The following is a 16086-nucleotide window of genomic DNA, read 5'->3' as shown; positions in this document are numbered from 1 at the left end:
TGTTTTCACCAATACTGTCAGTGCAATGATAAGCAAGCAGTGTACAATGAAGGAGTGCTCATGCTTGGGAGAAATGAAAGACCTGGAGAAGCTGTCATCTCTATAACACTAGCACTCTCTACCATAGCACTAACAGAAGGCTCTGCCAGGCAGATTTGCTGGCTCACAGCAGCTCGGCTCTTTCCCAGGTGGGCAGTGCCTCTGCTGCTCCTCTCTACAGCACAGTTACCTCCCAGGGTATGAGGAGCTGTATGGAACAGCGAACAGCAGAGAGCATGACATGCAGCAGCAGGGCTGCTCCAGCACTTTGCATCCTCTCACACAGTCTGTCAAAGCCCTGCAGTGGAGAAATGAGTTAATTGCACATACCGTGTGCAGTGAGTGCCAGACCACTCTGCTCCTGCATGCAGGGGTCAGGCAGCAGCAGTAGCTCGAGGTGACACTGCATGACAGCAGCCTGCTCCTGTCACCTCCACATGCTGCAGGTCCTCGTCAGTCCCACTGTTACCCGTTCCGTTCTGCAGGCACGGAGAACACTTCTGCTGGGTCTGAGGACAAGCACTACAGGATGCCCACAGCACTTCAGAGTGCAGCCCTGTAGACCCCTGCAGTCACTGCCCTCAGCACCCCAAACGCCTCCTCAGGAAAGCAGAATTTGGGCAAGGCAGAGGCTGCCAGGCCTGCCTGATCCTACAGTTGTAAGCAGCCACGGCCAGAAATCCTTGACAGAAAGACAAGGATAATCGAGCATTTAATTTGTGTGTATAATGCTCTTCTAGTTGGAAAGGATTGTTGGAGGTCACACCATCACTGAGGTTTTATTGCATCAGAGCCCCAGCGCAGCAGGTGCGGGTTTTGCAGTGGTAGAAGCCTTCAGCACTGCAGGGCCTGAGGAGGCTGAGCAGCCCCTTCCCAGCCCGCTGTCAGCACACAGAATGGGATCTGTGCTGGAAGGACGGAAGCAGAGTTCCTGGGAGTTGGCCTTTGTTTTCCCAGGCAGGAGAGTGACTCAGAGCTCAGCCCGAGCTGCTGTACAGCAGCCAACAACAGCACGCTGCTCATCAAAGTGATAAAGGCAAGTATCTCGGTGCCATTTGCTCAACAAATAAAGGCTCAAATAAACCTCTCTACCCTGGGCCGACCCAGGCAGCAGCTCCAAAAGCAGCTCTGAGCCTCATCCCCTTTTGCTCCTGCCCCTGCAGCCTGGAACGCTGCTCCCAGGCTTCTGCTCCTCTGCAGCTTTTGGGAGGAAGCATCCAAAATTAAAAACTAATGGCATTCACTTACAGGATCACTTACTCTCCTCCATCTGAGCAGTGTGAGGTTTGCCTCTCCCTCCTCTCGAGGCACGCGGAGCATGTTTGCACGCTGAGGACCTGGTCTCTGGTGATCAGATTGCTAATTAATATCAGGTAATTAACACATTCACAAGGACTGGTGGAATCTCACCCTGACGGTTTCCAAACTGTGTCTGTCTGGGGAGTGTCTTCGTCAGCCTTTGAAGTTCTTCGCTGTGAGTTCTGCAATCAATTAAGCCTGCACTGAAAACTGGTGCTGTGCCATTAGAGCAAACATGCCCCAAGAAGCAAACATATTAAGGATTAATTAAATACCAGGTTTTATTTAATAAAGCCTCTTCTCATAAGTATGTAAAAGCAGGAATCTGGAGCGAGCACCTGATCTTGCTTTCTCCTCTATCCCATTTTTAGAAAGGCGTTGAAGACTTGGTTGGCTTTGCTTGAGATGCTCAAATTCGGGCTGATACAAACCTATTTTACCATTCTGTGTCCAAGCACAACGCCATGGGGGTGCTGGGGGGCACTGGATGCCTGCAGTACCCCCTTACCTGCAGCAGGAAGGCACCACGACTGCTGTGCTGCCCACCCAGCTGCCCCCTCCCCACCTTCAGATGGGGAACGGAGATGGGCTCTCGAGCACAAAGGACAGCCTGGGCTCAGCAATTGGAAAATACATCAACCATAGAGAATAGAGCTTTAATTTTTCTTTCTGAACAACAATAAGGAACAGTTCACATTACAAAAAAAAAAAAAAAAAAAGCATGAATAAAATAATATAAAACAGATATTATACCACAGTGTGGAGTTTAAATCATCTAAGAACATTAGCAGCACTTCTACAAATATATTAAAAGCTATAGTGCTCGTTAACCTCAGATAGAGCAACTCCCAGAGACCAAAATGGCATCCAACATGGAAAAGCAGCAATCAGTGCAGGGCAACATGAAGTCTGACACTGGCACACCACTTCCATTCAGACATTCACACCCCTTGGGTCCCAGCACGAGGGAGGTGACAACTGTGGGCCTAAGGTGTCACCCAGGTGGGTTTTCCCCTTCCTGGGAGTTTCCCCGTTCAGCATTTTCCCATTCCTACACAACATACCGTCCCCATACAGGGGCTCTGTGCCCCCAGCCCCTCTCAGACCCACAGGCACAGCTCTGCCTGTCCCTGCTTGGTCCCCATGTGCAAAATCAGTTTTTAAAAGGAAGTTATTAAAAGGTTGAACTGGGCTTTAAGGTGAAATATGCTTATCGTTCATCTAAAATTAGAGCACACTGAAAGAACAAGACAGCTATTCCAATAGGGTGCATTCTCCAGGAAGTTCAAGGTTCAGCCACAGCTTAGAACAAATCCAAGCACCCCGGGCTGTGGGAAGCTGCAGCTCCCAAACGATTTCAGCTTCGGCCCACAGTGCCATAAACATAAACCTGGTGAGTGGAATGGTGGACCATGGGGACATCAGGTGTCCCCATCGGCAGTGTGTGCAAACAGCAAGGACAGTGACCTCGAGCAAGGATACCTGAGTGCCCAAAACAGCACATGGCACTAAGTGGCGTTTCATCAGCTTGAGGATATCTGAACATCTTTAATAACAGAGCTCTGAAATCAGGTTCTGGTGGGACTTACGGTACGTCCACCTTGCCAGAAATTGTCGCTCCGTCTGCAGATTGTGCTCTTCCACCACCAATTGGTGCTCACGCACCATTAGAATGCCGAAAAATAATGTGCCCAGAACTGCTTGGGATCAGTGAAAATTCCCAAACGAAGAGGGAATATTGGACAAGTGTTCGGATGAAACTGCCCTGGGTACATGGAGCAGTGGGTTCTGCCATGGGCAGAACAGTGGGGTTTGCAGCACTGAGCCTGGGACTGCTGCTCCCACTGCAGAGAAATGGGGGAAGAAAGGAAAACTGGCCATCCAGCTGCTTAACCATGAGTAAAGTAAGAAAGAAGAAAGAAGAGTCTTATTCTGTGACCTTGCTCCTGGTCACCTGTATGGGATTTAGGGATGGGAAAAGCACTGCTGTTCCTCACACTCCGGGTACAATGAGGGCTGTGGGTGGGAGTGTTCAGGAACATTCTGCATGGGAGCAGAACAGGGAAGCAGCAGGATGCTCCCAGGCAAAAACCTCTCTCAGTCCTCACAAAAAATGTCAGAAGCAAAGCGATTCAGACACCCAACACAGCAAAACTCTAAAAATCACTCACTTAGGAACAAAGACGACTCACATAGCATTCACATCAGCAACACTGAAAGAGATGGGTACTAAGAGTTATTTAGCAGCGGAAACACTCAGGTGCAAGAAAGCAGGCCAGGATCCAAACACTGCACTTCAATGCACCGGGATCACCTGGGAGCTGAGCAGGCAATGCAACCTGCAGCACTGCAGCTGCTCAGAGCTGGGGAGCACAAGGCCAGCCCTCAGCTCTGCAGCCATCACATGGGGCGAATCGCAGCTCAGGGTGCTGCTGGGATGGAGAATTCCTCACCCGAGGAGCCGGACAGGATGACTGTATAAGGGCAGGCATCCCTGCAGCAGGCTGCTCCCCGCTCAGCTGCAAAGAAGAGTGACTTTAGTAGCAATCGACACAGAACCTGGCTGGCTGTATTCTTTGGACTATCCAGCTGCTCTGCAACTCACAGCAGAGCCCAGCTCTGCGTTGTGCACTCATGTTAACGCAGGGCAGACATAGCCCTGCACAGCTCTGCCACGTGAGTTGGAACAGAGCTTCCCCCCATGCTCCGTTTTTCCTTCTTATCCACAGCTGGAAAATCAGAGCTAAACTCAAGCCAAGGTGAGGGGACAGCAGTGCCTCTGCATACACCAGCACAGGGATGGGGGTGTAGCATGGGACAGCTGCAAGGAGACCACGCAGTTCTTTGAAGCAACACATTTCTTCTCCCTTCTCAAAAAATAACCCACTTAGTTCATATATTTTCTCTCTATACCATATAGATATATATATATTATATATAGACACTATTCTCTGGTAAACATTTACAAGATATGTTGGCAACATTGAAAAGATACATCTCCATTTGCATCACAACGCACGCTCACACACTTCAGTGCACACAGACACACGGGAATGTACAATCAATAAATACTTTTCTTCCCCAAAAGTTATTCAAAAAAAAACAACAAACAAACAAACATTGCTATCGAGTGGCCCAAAGACACTCTGTTCACACAGACAGCAAATATTGTGCAGAATTTCTTGGCTGTTTCTGTTTGAAAACCAAGAAAAGAAAAACCAGAAGCATGAAGGATAAAGTGTCAGCAATGCTGCTTGTCAGGATCATGTTAAGTTACATAGTGGCTCCTGTCCTTTGGAGGGGGTGGGGCAGAGCAATCCCCTTCCCCTTTGGAAGTGGCCATGCAGGCGGACGCTGATCTATCCCAAGACCCAGAGAGAAGAGGAACAATCTGGGAGGGGCACAGGCATCCAGCTCTGCTCTATGCAAAGGTGAGAGATTGGCATGGAAACCTGCAGCTGCTCTCCTCCTCCTGCAGATTTTGGTGCAACCCCTGCATCCCAGCACTGCAGGACGGCTGTGGCTGATTTGCTCACGCTGCAAACTCCTTCACTGCAGAACTTTCCTGAAGCTTTCTCTCTGCAGCTGTCTGCCTGTCCTTTTTCTGCAAGCAACATCTAACACAAGCCATAAGTCATTATGGAGCACAGTCGGCACAGACAGACGTCCCACAGAAGGGAAGGGCCCTTTTTCCCTTCTGGCGAGCAGCACTCCAGCATCAGCAGAAGAGCAGGGCCCTATTGCACAGAGGGGCGGAAGGCAGAACGCACACATCACATGGAGGGGAACACGTATTTCTGCAGCAAGACTCGAGGGAAACTCCCTTACAGAGAGCTCCAGCCCAGCATCTCCCCTGCATTCCAGGCAGCCCTCCGTGGCCATGGCAAAGCCTTCTCAGGCTGAGCCAGACCTTCCCATCACCAACACCTCTCTTTTTCCTCTTTTTTTTTTTTTTTTTAATTTTTTTTTAACCTGAGTTGAGAAATGAATCCAAATCCACACCACAGACATTGCACGACACCACAGATGCTCAGCCCCATACTGGCAGTGCTACAGAGGCACTTCATGCAGCGTGCTCCAGGGCTGCGATGCTGGAGAGCCACTGCAGGAAAGGTGGCTGCAGTGCATCTTCCAAAAGCAAAGACCACTCAGAGATGTTGGGTTTCACCCACCACGACCTAACTGGAGACCTTCAATGGGCTCAGAGGGCTTTCTGAGCAGCCCCATAAGCACACAGAAACCTGCAGGCACCAGAGGGACCATTTGCACCGTTCAGCTGTAAGCAGCCACTCTTCCAGCTAACAGAGGAAGACACAGGCACCTTCAGAAGGGAAAGTCAGGACAGCCACTAGGTCAGGAGCTCTCACTTGCCTTTCAAGGAGCTCTCCCTAATGTGGGTTGCAGAAGGATGGGCAGGAGAGCAGACCCCTAACACAAGCAGCTAGAATAAGGCAGGTACAAAAACCTGGTGCCTGGAGATCCCAGACAAGGCCAGGACCAGATCTCGGTGTTCAGAGGCATTACAGAGGCTGAATTTTGAAAGAGAAACCCAATGCTGAATTTGGAGCTCTTCCAAAAATCCATCTGCAGACAAAACTCTTGTGTGCTCAGATACCGTAGTAACAAACAATGTAAAAATCCAAGGGAGAGAACAGAGCCCTAAAAATACTAAAGGGGATGCTATGCATCAAGGGACGAGATCAAAAGAAGAGGAATTTCTGTGATCGAAGTCCCTCTCTGCTACTGGCAGAACCTCAGATGTTAGTAAGAAACTGAGTGCTGGCAGCATCCCTGTCTTGCCCGGGCTCGCAGGGCTGGCTGCATTCCCCACACCATGGGTAATGGCCATGGAAGGAAGCAGCTTTATTTCCTCAAAACAAAGGCTGCAGAGCCTGGGTTGGCCCCCAGCAGGTCTGGCAGCCCTGATCTCCCAGACCCCCAGCGCTGACCTGGGATGCTGGCAACTGCTTCTGCAGTTGGGGTGGTAACCGAGTGCTGCACCTTCACTGCAGCAGGGCCAGGAAGCAGCTGCCGGGCCCTACCTCCAAAGCAAGTCTTTAGCAATGCAACAGAATTGTACAGATCTTTGGTTAAGTCACTGGAGAACGCTGTGCAGATCTGAACCGGAGCCCCCAGCACTAACACTGAGCGCAGCACTTGCAGGGCGATGGGTACTGCCAGTTCAGACAGCAGCGTGTGTCCAACTACCTCACTTCCACAGCTGTGGCACGTCGAGAAAAAGGGAGAGGAAGCATTGGAGGGGAGTCCCAGCTCTCTGTCTGGATGCCTTGTCTTCCCCAGGTCCTTCACTTGTTCTCGATCAGAGTCTGCACTTTGTACACAAGGTCTCGAGCCAGCTTCAAGATCTGCTTGGTGTTGTGCCGCTCGGCCATTTCTGGAACACAGACAGAAGGAACCCACATAGAGGCTACACCCAAGTGCCCAGCAATTTGAGGATCCCCAGGTCCTCTTCTGCCCCACAGCCAAGTCCCCAGGCATCAGCTCTCGTGGACTCCTGACTCTGAAGGGCCATTGTTAAGGAGCTCACCTCACTGTGAGCCTGCAGGAAGCACAACCTATGCTCACAGCTGCCTTCAAGCAACAGGTGATGCAGGCTGTGGCCAAGGACGGCTCCCCAGGCATTGTCTGAACTCCTCAGAAGCAAGAGATCCCTTTACCACCACGTTCCAAATATCAGCATCACACAACATACACTGTTCTTTTTCAACATTTACCAGCACAGTCAGGACATGACTGTCTACAGTCAGCCAGACATGCTGTCTACCTCTGAGCAACTGCCACAAATTCATCCCAACAGAATACAAACCATACCATTGAAAAACTTGATGATGTCTGTAAAATCCATGTTGTTCTCCAAGATGATGTCCCGGTACATTTCCACCAAAGCCAGGGCTATGAAGAGCACATAGTGTGCAGAGGAAACGTGTGCAGCTGCCCAGATGGTCTCCCAGACGGCGAACACATCGTCATACACCAGCTCTGTTAGGAGAGGAAAAGCCCAACAGTCACACATCAGCCACAGGCTTCCATCAGCCTGACTCACAGCAGCATTCACTGGGGAAGATGTGCTGGTGGTTTCTTGTCACAACAACCTGTTCCAAAGAACAAGTCAGTCATCTGCAGAGACAAACATTCTGGCCTGCAGCAGGTGGGATAGACTGCAGGACATAAATCTGCTGGAGGCTCACCAGCAGCTCTGGAGCAACAGGTTCTGATCTAGACAGAAAAGTCAGCCACAATCCTAGCAGAGAGAAGCAAAACAGGAACACATGGCAAACCCTGCTTTCAACTCCCCTTCACTGGTCTCAGCTGTCCCTTTCCCTGCACACACCTCTCTTGAAGTCCAGGAGAAACCATCGGTAGCAGAAGTAGAAATGGGTGTAATCACCATTCTGGTGCATCAGTTCAAAGAGCTCAGAGTCTAGAATCTGCCAAGAAAAGCCAAAGGAAATCCATCAGTACACACCAGAGACACCAGTGTTCCTCTCCCTGCTCCCATTGCTCTCCTCCCATCTCCCTGTTTCACACCTTCACCCTCCTTTGCAGCCCTGGCACAGGTTATTCCCAGGCTCTCCTTACAGCCCCTCTGCTCCTCTCCTGCTCCCCACAGCAGCCCTTTCTCAGTCCCCATCCCAAGAACAGAAGAGGCTGTCGAACCCAAGCCAGGGCCACCCTACCTGGATCAGGGATCTCATGTTGGCAAAGTGAGTGTCCATGGCTCCGCCGTGGGGGAAATTCTGATTCATCCTTTTCATGAGCTCAGTGAAACAGCTGAAAGCCAGGGCCTCTGCACAGGGAGGAGAGATGGTCACTGTTCCCATGCATGTCACCACAGCTGCCCCATGCAGGGAAAGGAGCATCGCTCCCACTCCACACACACAGAGCCAGGAAGGTACAGCAGGGGTAACCCAGCAGATCCTCTCACACCCCCACCACAGTGCTGGGGAGGGGGCAGAGCCCTCCACTCACCGTCATCCAGGATGACCAGGAGAGGAGCCAGCAGGTCGCACATCCCCTGCACATAGCCAATCTCAATGTGCTGCCAGATGTAGCTGGGAAAGAGAAGGAAAGGCAGCATCAGCCCCTACCCCACACACCAGTGCCACTGCCTGCTGGCGTGTGACCTGCCTTCGTTCTTCACATGCTGGCATGCTCTGCAAGCTGCCACCAGCCCATGGGCACGGGCAGTTGGCACATATCAGACATGTTTGTTCCATTATACCTGTGCTCTGCTCCCTTGCAGCTGGCCTGTAAATGATTAAGTTCCCACAGTGACTTTCAGGGAAGTCACGCACGGTACAGCACTAGATCAGCACCATGCAAAGACTGCTGCATGGGGATGGGTGCAGGGAAAAGTGAAAGCAGAAAGCAAAGCACACTGCAGTGCCTGGGCAAAGGGTAGAGTTTGTGCAGTTATCTCCCATTCTCACCCTGCCCCTTGATTTGTCCCCTTGTCTGGGGAAACGCCAAGGGGACACCGCCTGCTCCGCTTCCCTGGGCTGAGCATCCCAGGAAGCAATCAGCCCTGCAGAGATATCTTCCCATATTTGGTAGCAAGACAAAATGTGTTCAGAAAGGATTCCGATCCACTGCTGGCACAGAGAAACAATCCTTTCCACCCTGCCCCCTAGTCTTCCAAATCCTGTTGCATCGCAGGTCTCATCTCAGCACAGATCTCCAGCTCTGGCTGCCAGATAAAGCGACAGCTCCAATGAAACAGCAGCTTCTCCTGATATTTACAATATGAGTAATGATGTTTTAGCCTCCACTGCCCCTGCAGCAGCCACAGCAGCTGAGCTGGAGCTGCTCTGAGTCGGTGAATGTCACACAGCAACCTCTTAGTCACAGGGAAAAGCAAAGAGAATCAGAAACACACCCAGGTACTCCTGTCTCCTTGCGTAGGCACGAACCACTGCGTTGTTTCAGGTACTCCTCATTAGCACCAGAGTTTTGTGCAGCCGATCCTCACGCTTAATTTTCCAGGTTCATCCCCCAGAGCAGACGGGCTGCGCTGCATTCACGCACACGGGCAGCCCCAGGGAGCCCTCAGTTTGGCCCAGGCTGTGCTCACAGCCTGCCCAGCACCCCACACGGCCTGGCCCACATCCCAACCCCGCTCCCACCTGCACATGATGTTGCGGAGCTTCTCCAGGTTGGTGGGGGTGAAGTACCAGTAGTTGCGGTCGCACCGCTGCACGTCCTTCTCGATGCGATGCAGGTTCACCGTGTACATGTCCAGCAGCTCCGGCTGCCAAAACAGTGCCAAAATCGATTTGTTTTCAAAGAAGAAACGACAGGTGTAAATGCAAAAGAACAACGTGGCAGGTCGGGGCAGAAGCTGGACAGCCCCTGTGCACACAGCTGCTGGATTAGCACGGGGCAATCGCAGGTAAATGGTGGAGGCTCACAAGGAAAGGCAGCAGTGACCAATACTTACAGAGTAGGTGACACCTGTTGAGGAGACGGGGGATGCTTCGCTGTTAGCCAGATCAGCCACAGCCAGCGAGTCCAGCTGCGGGTACAAGCTCTCCATCTCTGGTTCCTCAGAGAGGTTATCCTCACTCTCCACCAAGCTTTGCTTTTCAGCTTCGCTGTCTGCCCAGCTCTCCACCACTGTCAGTGCCACAGCATCACAGCCACGCAGGACCGCTGCCGAGCTCCCAGCCACAGAAATGAAGTCCATGCCTCCACCCGTGGGAAATTCGCCTTCCAGGCTGTCCTGGCCCTGCAGCTTTTCCTCCTGCAGGGCTCCATCCAGGTCCTGCGGGGTCGGCTCTGAGCCGCCCGCCCTCCCCTGTGAGCTGGCTGAGGACTTGGTGGTTTCCAGAGCGCTGTCCTCATTGCTGAAGCTGCGCTCCGAGAAGCCCGAAGTGATGGAGAAGTTCTGGGAAGAGGGGTGACCCGAATCAGGGGAACACGTGCCGTTAGGGACGGTCCCATTGGGGATCTTGCTTTGTTTGCCATCTTCGAGCTGAGTGTCTGCTTCCGTCTGCTCCACCTCATCAACCGACTCAAACACCTGCACGAGGGAATTCCTGGGCATAGGGATGGGACAACCCCGGAGATGTCCTCACCCTCAGGCTCCCTGTTTGCCCTTGGCAGGTCAGTGATTGCCTTTGCACAACCCAGACCCCCAACTCCCCACTCCCAAGAACTACACTTGACTCAGTGCAATCAATGGGGCAGAATGTCATTTAAACCAACTGATTAAACATTACCAACACACTGAGCAGCCAAAAGCCCTCCTGTGTGAGGTCTGCTGCTCACCTGCGTGCTGGAGCTGGAGTCGCTTTGCAGCCGGACGTGATTCTGTCGGCCGGAGCTGCAGCTCTGCGAGGACTGCAGGAGGGAGAGAAAGGACTGAAATAGCAAAGGGCAGTGGGTCTGGGAGGAGGGGACACATTTGCACCACGCTGCCAGAGGTGGGCACTTCTACATGTAAAGAGGGAGGTAAAAACGCACGCAATAAATTCTCCTGTTTGAACCTGGCCTCAGCCTTCCACAAGCCAACGACCAAACCAACACAGCGGTTCAAGTGCTGTGTGTTTGGGTCTGAACAGAACTGCTCTCTTTGGGCCTTCACAGAGGTCATGCTGTCTCCTCAGAGTGCAAATTTCTACTAATCTCTGTCCTAATTTGGCAGCAAAGCGACTCACCCCGTCTCAGTTTACATAAACGATGAAGTCACGGGCTATAAAGCAATCCCTCGAAGCATATTAATGTTTGTTTTCCTTTAAGAAAAGGACAAGTATTGATGTCTTAAGTCAGACTCCATCAAGGCAGCACCTCCAGAAGCCAAAAGCACCATTCTCTGCCTCCCAGCTGAAGCACAGAAGGACAGGCTGGGCTCTGCAATGAGCAGCTCAGGGCTTTGCCCCACAGGTTCCCCGAGCCTCCGTCTGAAGGCTGGAGCCCACAGCTGCTGCACGCAGATCTGGGTGTACAGAGCATGGCAACGACATCACACCGAAACAATGGGGTTTTTAAGAAAACACACTGCTTTCAGAGCAGCAGCAGGAGCTGTCCCCACCCTAACATTGTGGGGCTCCGGCAGAGAGAGGAAGGGCGACAGCTTTCCTCCATTACCATGGGAGCGTTTTATAACAGGAAATTTCAGGTTAAGATGGGAAAAGGGTGAAGTTTGGCATGTATGAACAGCCAGCTCCCCTCCCAGCACACAGCATTCCCCGTGCAGGCAGTGAGCACAAAGCCAGCACTACGGCGGAGATGCTACAAGGATGGGAACGATTCACAGAGCCGCAGCAGTGCCAACCCACAGCCCACTCCTCCTCTGCGTCACCCCTGGCACAGAGCCCTCCCTGCCCTCCTCCGGCAGCACACAGACCCCAGGAACACCAAGGGATGCTCCACAGAACTGGGGCTGCTGCCCTCTGCCGGGACCACTGGCTGCAAGCTCCCAGCGCCCTGCTGCATGCCGACAGCCCACCTGAGCCTCTGTACTCTCACCTCATTGCTGATCGTTGAGTCCCTGTGCATCATCCTCTGGATGTGGGAATCCAAGCTGGCCCCAGAGGAGCACTTGGCCAGAGCTGCTGCGTGAGACTCCTTCTCCCTCTGCCGGACGATGGCCTCACAGCCCAACCACTCTGCCATGGTGTGCTCGTAGCAGGTGCGGATCTGGTCATCAGCCTGCAGCAGTGGGACAAAGGGTCTCTGAATGGTGTGGGCTCTGGCAGGCACGTGGATGCTTGGAGCTGGGAAGCACCACAGGCACACCGATGCAACGCACCAGGCTGCAGAGCTGGCAGCACGCTCATACCAACCTCCTTCCTTTCTGCTTCTGTCATCCCAAACTGATAATGGCCCAAAAGGAAGGGCCAGACAGCCTTCCTGATCTCGTGCTGGATCCCACCGTAGTAGATCAGCCGCAGCAGCTCCTGGTCCTCATAACTCTGTGTGAAGAGCTCCACGTCAGCACAGACACAGGCAGGACTGTGGATGCAAGCACTGCCCCAACCTGGCCACCTCCAGCTCCCAGAACACTGCCAAGATGCTGACCACTACACGCTCATCCACTGCAAGAGCCTTCTTAGATCCCCACTTGGGCTCAAGCACAGCCAGAAGCCCCTGCAGATGGGTATTTTGGGAACTACTGGTTCACCACAAGTAGCCCACCAAAGCTACCCAAGGGTACCACCGTGCCACTGTGCCCCAGGAGAGTGTTTTGACAGCACTGGCCCTACCGTGCTGTCCTCCAGGTATTTCTGCCATATGTCCACAGTCAGTCCTGAGCTAGCACTGCAGGGCACGTCGGGAGACACGATGCTGTGGTTAACCAGTGCAGAGAGGTGGGTTCGCACCGTGGAGAGGTGTCTGCAGTAGGCCAGCCCTGCAACAGGCAGAAGCAAAAACTGACCCTGAGGAACTAAGGATGAAGGGCGAAGTGCTGGGGACAGCTCTGATCAGTCCTTGGAGGAGGTCCTCTCAAGCCTGCTGGGACAAGCTGGCATCTCATTGTCTTTTCCCACCAGCCCTGATGCTTGCTGGATTGCAGGCTGATCTTCAGACCAGAATTCAGCTGTCTGCTCCCAATCCTGAGCATGTGAACATGGTGCTATACATGCAACAGGCTGATCCTGGTCCCCACCATCCTGCTGCCTCAGCACCACTCTGCCCTGAGCCCAGAACCTTGTCCCTTGCCCAGCATACGTCCCAAGACACCACAGATGCAACAAGTACTCACAGCCATAGAAAGCCCGGGAGAGGATCTGGTACTTCATATTGTCACACAGGAGCTTCAGAGGAGCTCTGCCAACAAAAACAAGCCAGATGTGAGGGGAGGAAATGTTCCCATGCCCTCACCCTCCTGCTCGGATCTGACTGTTCCAGCTTTGCCTTCACTGATGCACCTCAGGAGCTCTGCTCAGCGTGGGAGCAACATTCTTGCATCCAGGGCACAGCCATAGAGCAGCTGGAACAGCCCCTACAGCACAGCTGCTCTTGTTTGGCTATCCACTGAATCTCAGCTATAAGCCCTGCTGTATCCAACCCTACTTCATAGAATCATAGAATGGCCTGGGTTGAGAAGGAGCACAATGCTCATTTGGTTCCAACTCCCCTGCTGTGTGCAGGTCGCCAACCAGCAGCCCAGGCTGCCCAGAGCCGCATCCAGCCTGGCCTTGAATGCCTGCATGGATAGGGCATCCACAACTTCCCTGGGCAACCTGTTCCAGTGCCTCGCCACCCTCTGAGTGAAAAACTTCCTCCTATTTCCCAAAGTGAGCAGCACAGCCCTCCTACCTCTCATGGCTGCAGCCGTTGGCCGGCGCACCGTCAGAGGAGCCACTCTGTGAGCAGGAGGAGCAGGAGGACTTGCGGGTGCTGGGCTGCCATATGGGAGGGAGGCCAGGGCCCTGGGTATCCATCAGGTCCTGGGGCACTGTGAGGGCAGAGAGAGGAGTCAGACACAGGCACTGCCCTGAGGTCGGGCTGGCAGAGGATCAGCAGCTGCAGCACCCAATTTGCATCCCAAGGAGACTCCAGCAAGCAGGCAAGGCCTGCAGCAGGTGATCACAGCAGTGGTGAGCTCAGGAGAAAGGGAAGGAAACAAAGAGCACTGATGAGAGAGAGCAATAGAACCATCTGCTAATTAACGCAGCGCCTTCAGCGAGCTCATCTTAAACCGAGTGCTGACTGAGGCAGAAAGGAAACCTCATCATAGAGAGACCAGGGACAACAGGCTGTCACAAAGATGGAAAAAACATGATTGAAAACTACCACTGCCCCAGGAGCAGTGGATCACTGGAAGGGAAAAGCCTTCATCTCTACAACACCAGAACCCCATCCAGGCTCCAGGGAAAGACAGGAACATCCAAATCACAAGGCAGGAGAGAAACATCTTGATGAGGGAAACAGCAGGAGCACTCAGCAGCTCTTGTTGTCATTTGTTAAATTCCTGCTTAAACTCAGAAGTGCTATTGCAATGGCCTCAATTCTGCAAGCTGGGAGCTTGAGCAGCCCCTGCCCTTCAGTCTGGGTAAGAAAAACGCTGAACTATTCCTATTAAAGCCTTCTCCCTTTCCATCATACTGAGGAGCAGCTGATGGGTCAGTGACACAGAACACCTCTGCAGGAATTGCCAAGTGACAACACAGCGAGCAGTTGCACAGACATGACGACAGCTGCATTACACTGATGCTGAGCTGCTCCCCGAGCTGCCAGGGGGGGTTGGGACACAGTGGAGAGAACTGGAGACCATTTGTGGATCACCACCGCCTTGCTTGCAGCTGGAGTCCTCACCACCTTCCCTCTCCCAGCAGTGATGGAGATCACAGACGCAAGGAATGGATGGCAATGACCATTAATGGTAACTAGAGACACAGAGACAGGACGGGCACAAATGAATCCAGGAAAGAATTTGCAGAGGAGAAAGAACTGATGCAGTTCCACTTCCCTCTGGGAAAATCTGTAGGAAGTGCACAGACTGATGACGCCAGCTGAGGTGATAGCAACAACTCATTTAACAGAAAATTTGGCCCCCAGCACAGAATTTTAAGGGGTAGATCAAAAGGAAGCTCCAGCTATCAGCTATTTTAACCTCAATTTGATTTTTATCTGACTCACTGGGTTGCGTTAGTCAGCCAAAGGCAGAGAAAGCTCATCATCTGCAGGGATGATGCAGGAGATACGGTTGCCCCCTTCTAGCCTCAAAAGTATGGAACGAGATTTTGATCAAATTTCATAGCTTTCTGTTACATTTTTGTCTTTCCCCTTCACAAAGCTATCTATGATGCTTCCAGAGACCCATGAAGGTGTTCTGCTACAGAACAGTGAAGACAAATGCACAGCACTTCAGCCAAGCACACTGTTCTGATCCTTCACAGCTGGACATCAAGAGAGAGGTTTCTTGTCTGGTGACTCCAGCAGCATCCCCTCCTTGCTGGGGTTGTTTGGAGGTGAAGGCAGGTGGGCCAAGCCTGGCAGCACACAGAGATCTGCTGCCTCTGCACCAGCACTTGGCCTAGTGAGAGCAAGAGGAGAATCAGCCCTGTGGTCATGTCATGATGAGAAATGACCCCATTCAGACACCCATTTTCTGGAAGGAGGAAGAAAACATGACCAAAGGGAAGCCTGCTGCTGAAATAACGTGCAGGACTGCAGAAACTAAGCTTTCCATGGCAAGTGGAAGGTATAAAAACACATGACGATTAATTAAACGCTACAAGCAAAGCCTGTTCCTCTGGAACTCCTCCCTGGTGTGATGTGCACCAGCACCGTGTCCCTGCTCACTCATACATCAGGTAATAACCCACCCAAAATGTTCCCTGCCAACGCACTCACCGAATTCAGACTGTGTCCCTGGGTAGATTATTCTGAAAACATAATCTGTGGCTTCGTCATCTTCCTTGTCAGACGCAGACTCGGAGGAGCCCTGGGGACTTCGTTTCCTCAGCCTGGGAAACACCTTCCCCTACAGAACAAAACCTGCTTTTCACAAAGCCCCACCATGCAGGGCAGTGTGATGCTGCCTCACTGCTGACCTCCTGCCCAGCCAGAGCACTTTATCAGCCTGGGTGACGTCTGCAAGTTTTCTGTGCTGCAGCAGTCTCTGGATCAAGTCTGGATTACGCAGAGAACACATATCTATGCATCCCTTCTATGCACACAGTACGTGCACTGCATGGCAAGGTCCACGAGAACCAGACCATCGCATCCCACTTTTTCTGGTTTGACTGAGGAGGGTGCATGGGGTGCTGTTTGAAATGC

At 52.4% G+C, this 16086-nt stretch overlaps 1 protein-coding gene across 3 annotated transcripts in view; it reads right to left on the bottom strand.

The window, feature by feature from the left end:
* Positions 1-1601: 1601 nt before the first annotated feature.
* Positions 1602-16086, bottom strand: part of SGSM1 (small G protein signaling modulator 1) — a 29732-nt gene continuing 15247 nt past the window's right edge. For 2 of the 3 annotated variants that reach the window (XM_085238658.1, XM_085238657.1), the window contains exons 12-26: positions 15661-15790; positions 14511-14690; positions 13621-13759; positions 13064-13128; positions 12564-12709; positions 12144-12272; positions 11827-12009; positions 10627-10698; positions 9797-10378; positions 9483-9607; positions 8329-8411; positions 8037-8146; positions 7691-7787; positions 7171-7338; positions 1602-6733 (exon numbers count right to left, since the gene is read on the bottom strand). In XM_085238658.1, coding sequence (XP_085094784.1) covers positions 6645-6733; positions 7171-7338; positions 7691-7787; positions 8037-8146; positions 8329-8411; positions 9483-9607; positions 9797-10378; positions 10627-10698; positions 11827-12009; positions 12144-12272; positions 12564-12709; positions 13064-13128; positions 13621-13759; positions 14511-14690; positions 15661-15790 — 2298 coding nt within the window. In that variant the 3' untranslated portion in view covers positions 1602-6644. The remainder of the gene's footprint in view (positions 6734-7170; positions 7339-7690; positions 7788-8036; positions 8147-8328; positions 8412-9482; positions 9608-9796; positions 10379-10626; positions 10699-11826; positions 12010-12143; positions 12273-12563; positions 12710-13063; positions 13129-13620; positions 13760-14510; positions 14691-15660; positions 15791-16086) is intronic. The other variant, XM_085238659.1, reaches the window with a different exon arrangement.

Source organism: Meleagris gallopavo, chromosome 17 (genome assembly GCF_905368555.1).
Source record: "Meleagris gallopavo chromosome 17, MGAL_WU_HG_1.1, whole genome shotgun sequence".
Taxonomy (NCBI): domain Eukaryota; kingdom Metazoa; phylum Chordata; class Aves; order Galliformes; family Phasianidae; genus Meleagris; species Meleagris gallopavo.
Note: the sequence above shows the minus strand (reverse complement) of the source record. Positions and strands in the feature narration are given on the sequence as shown.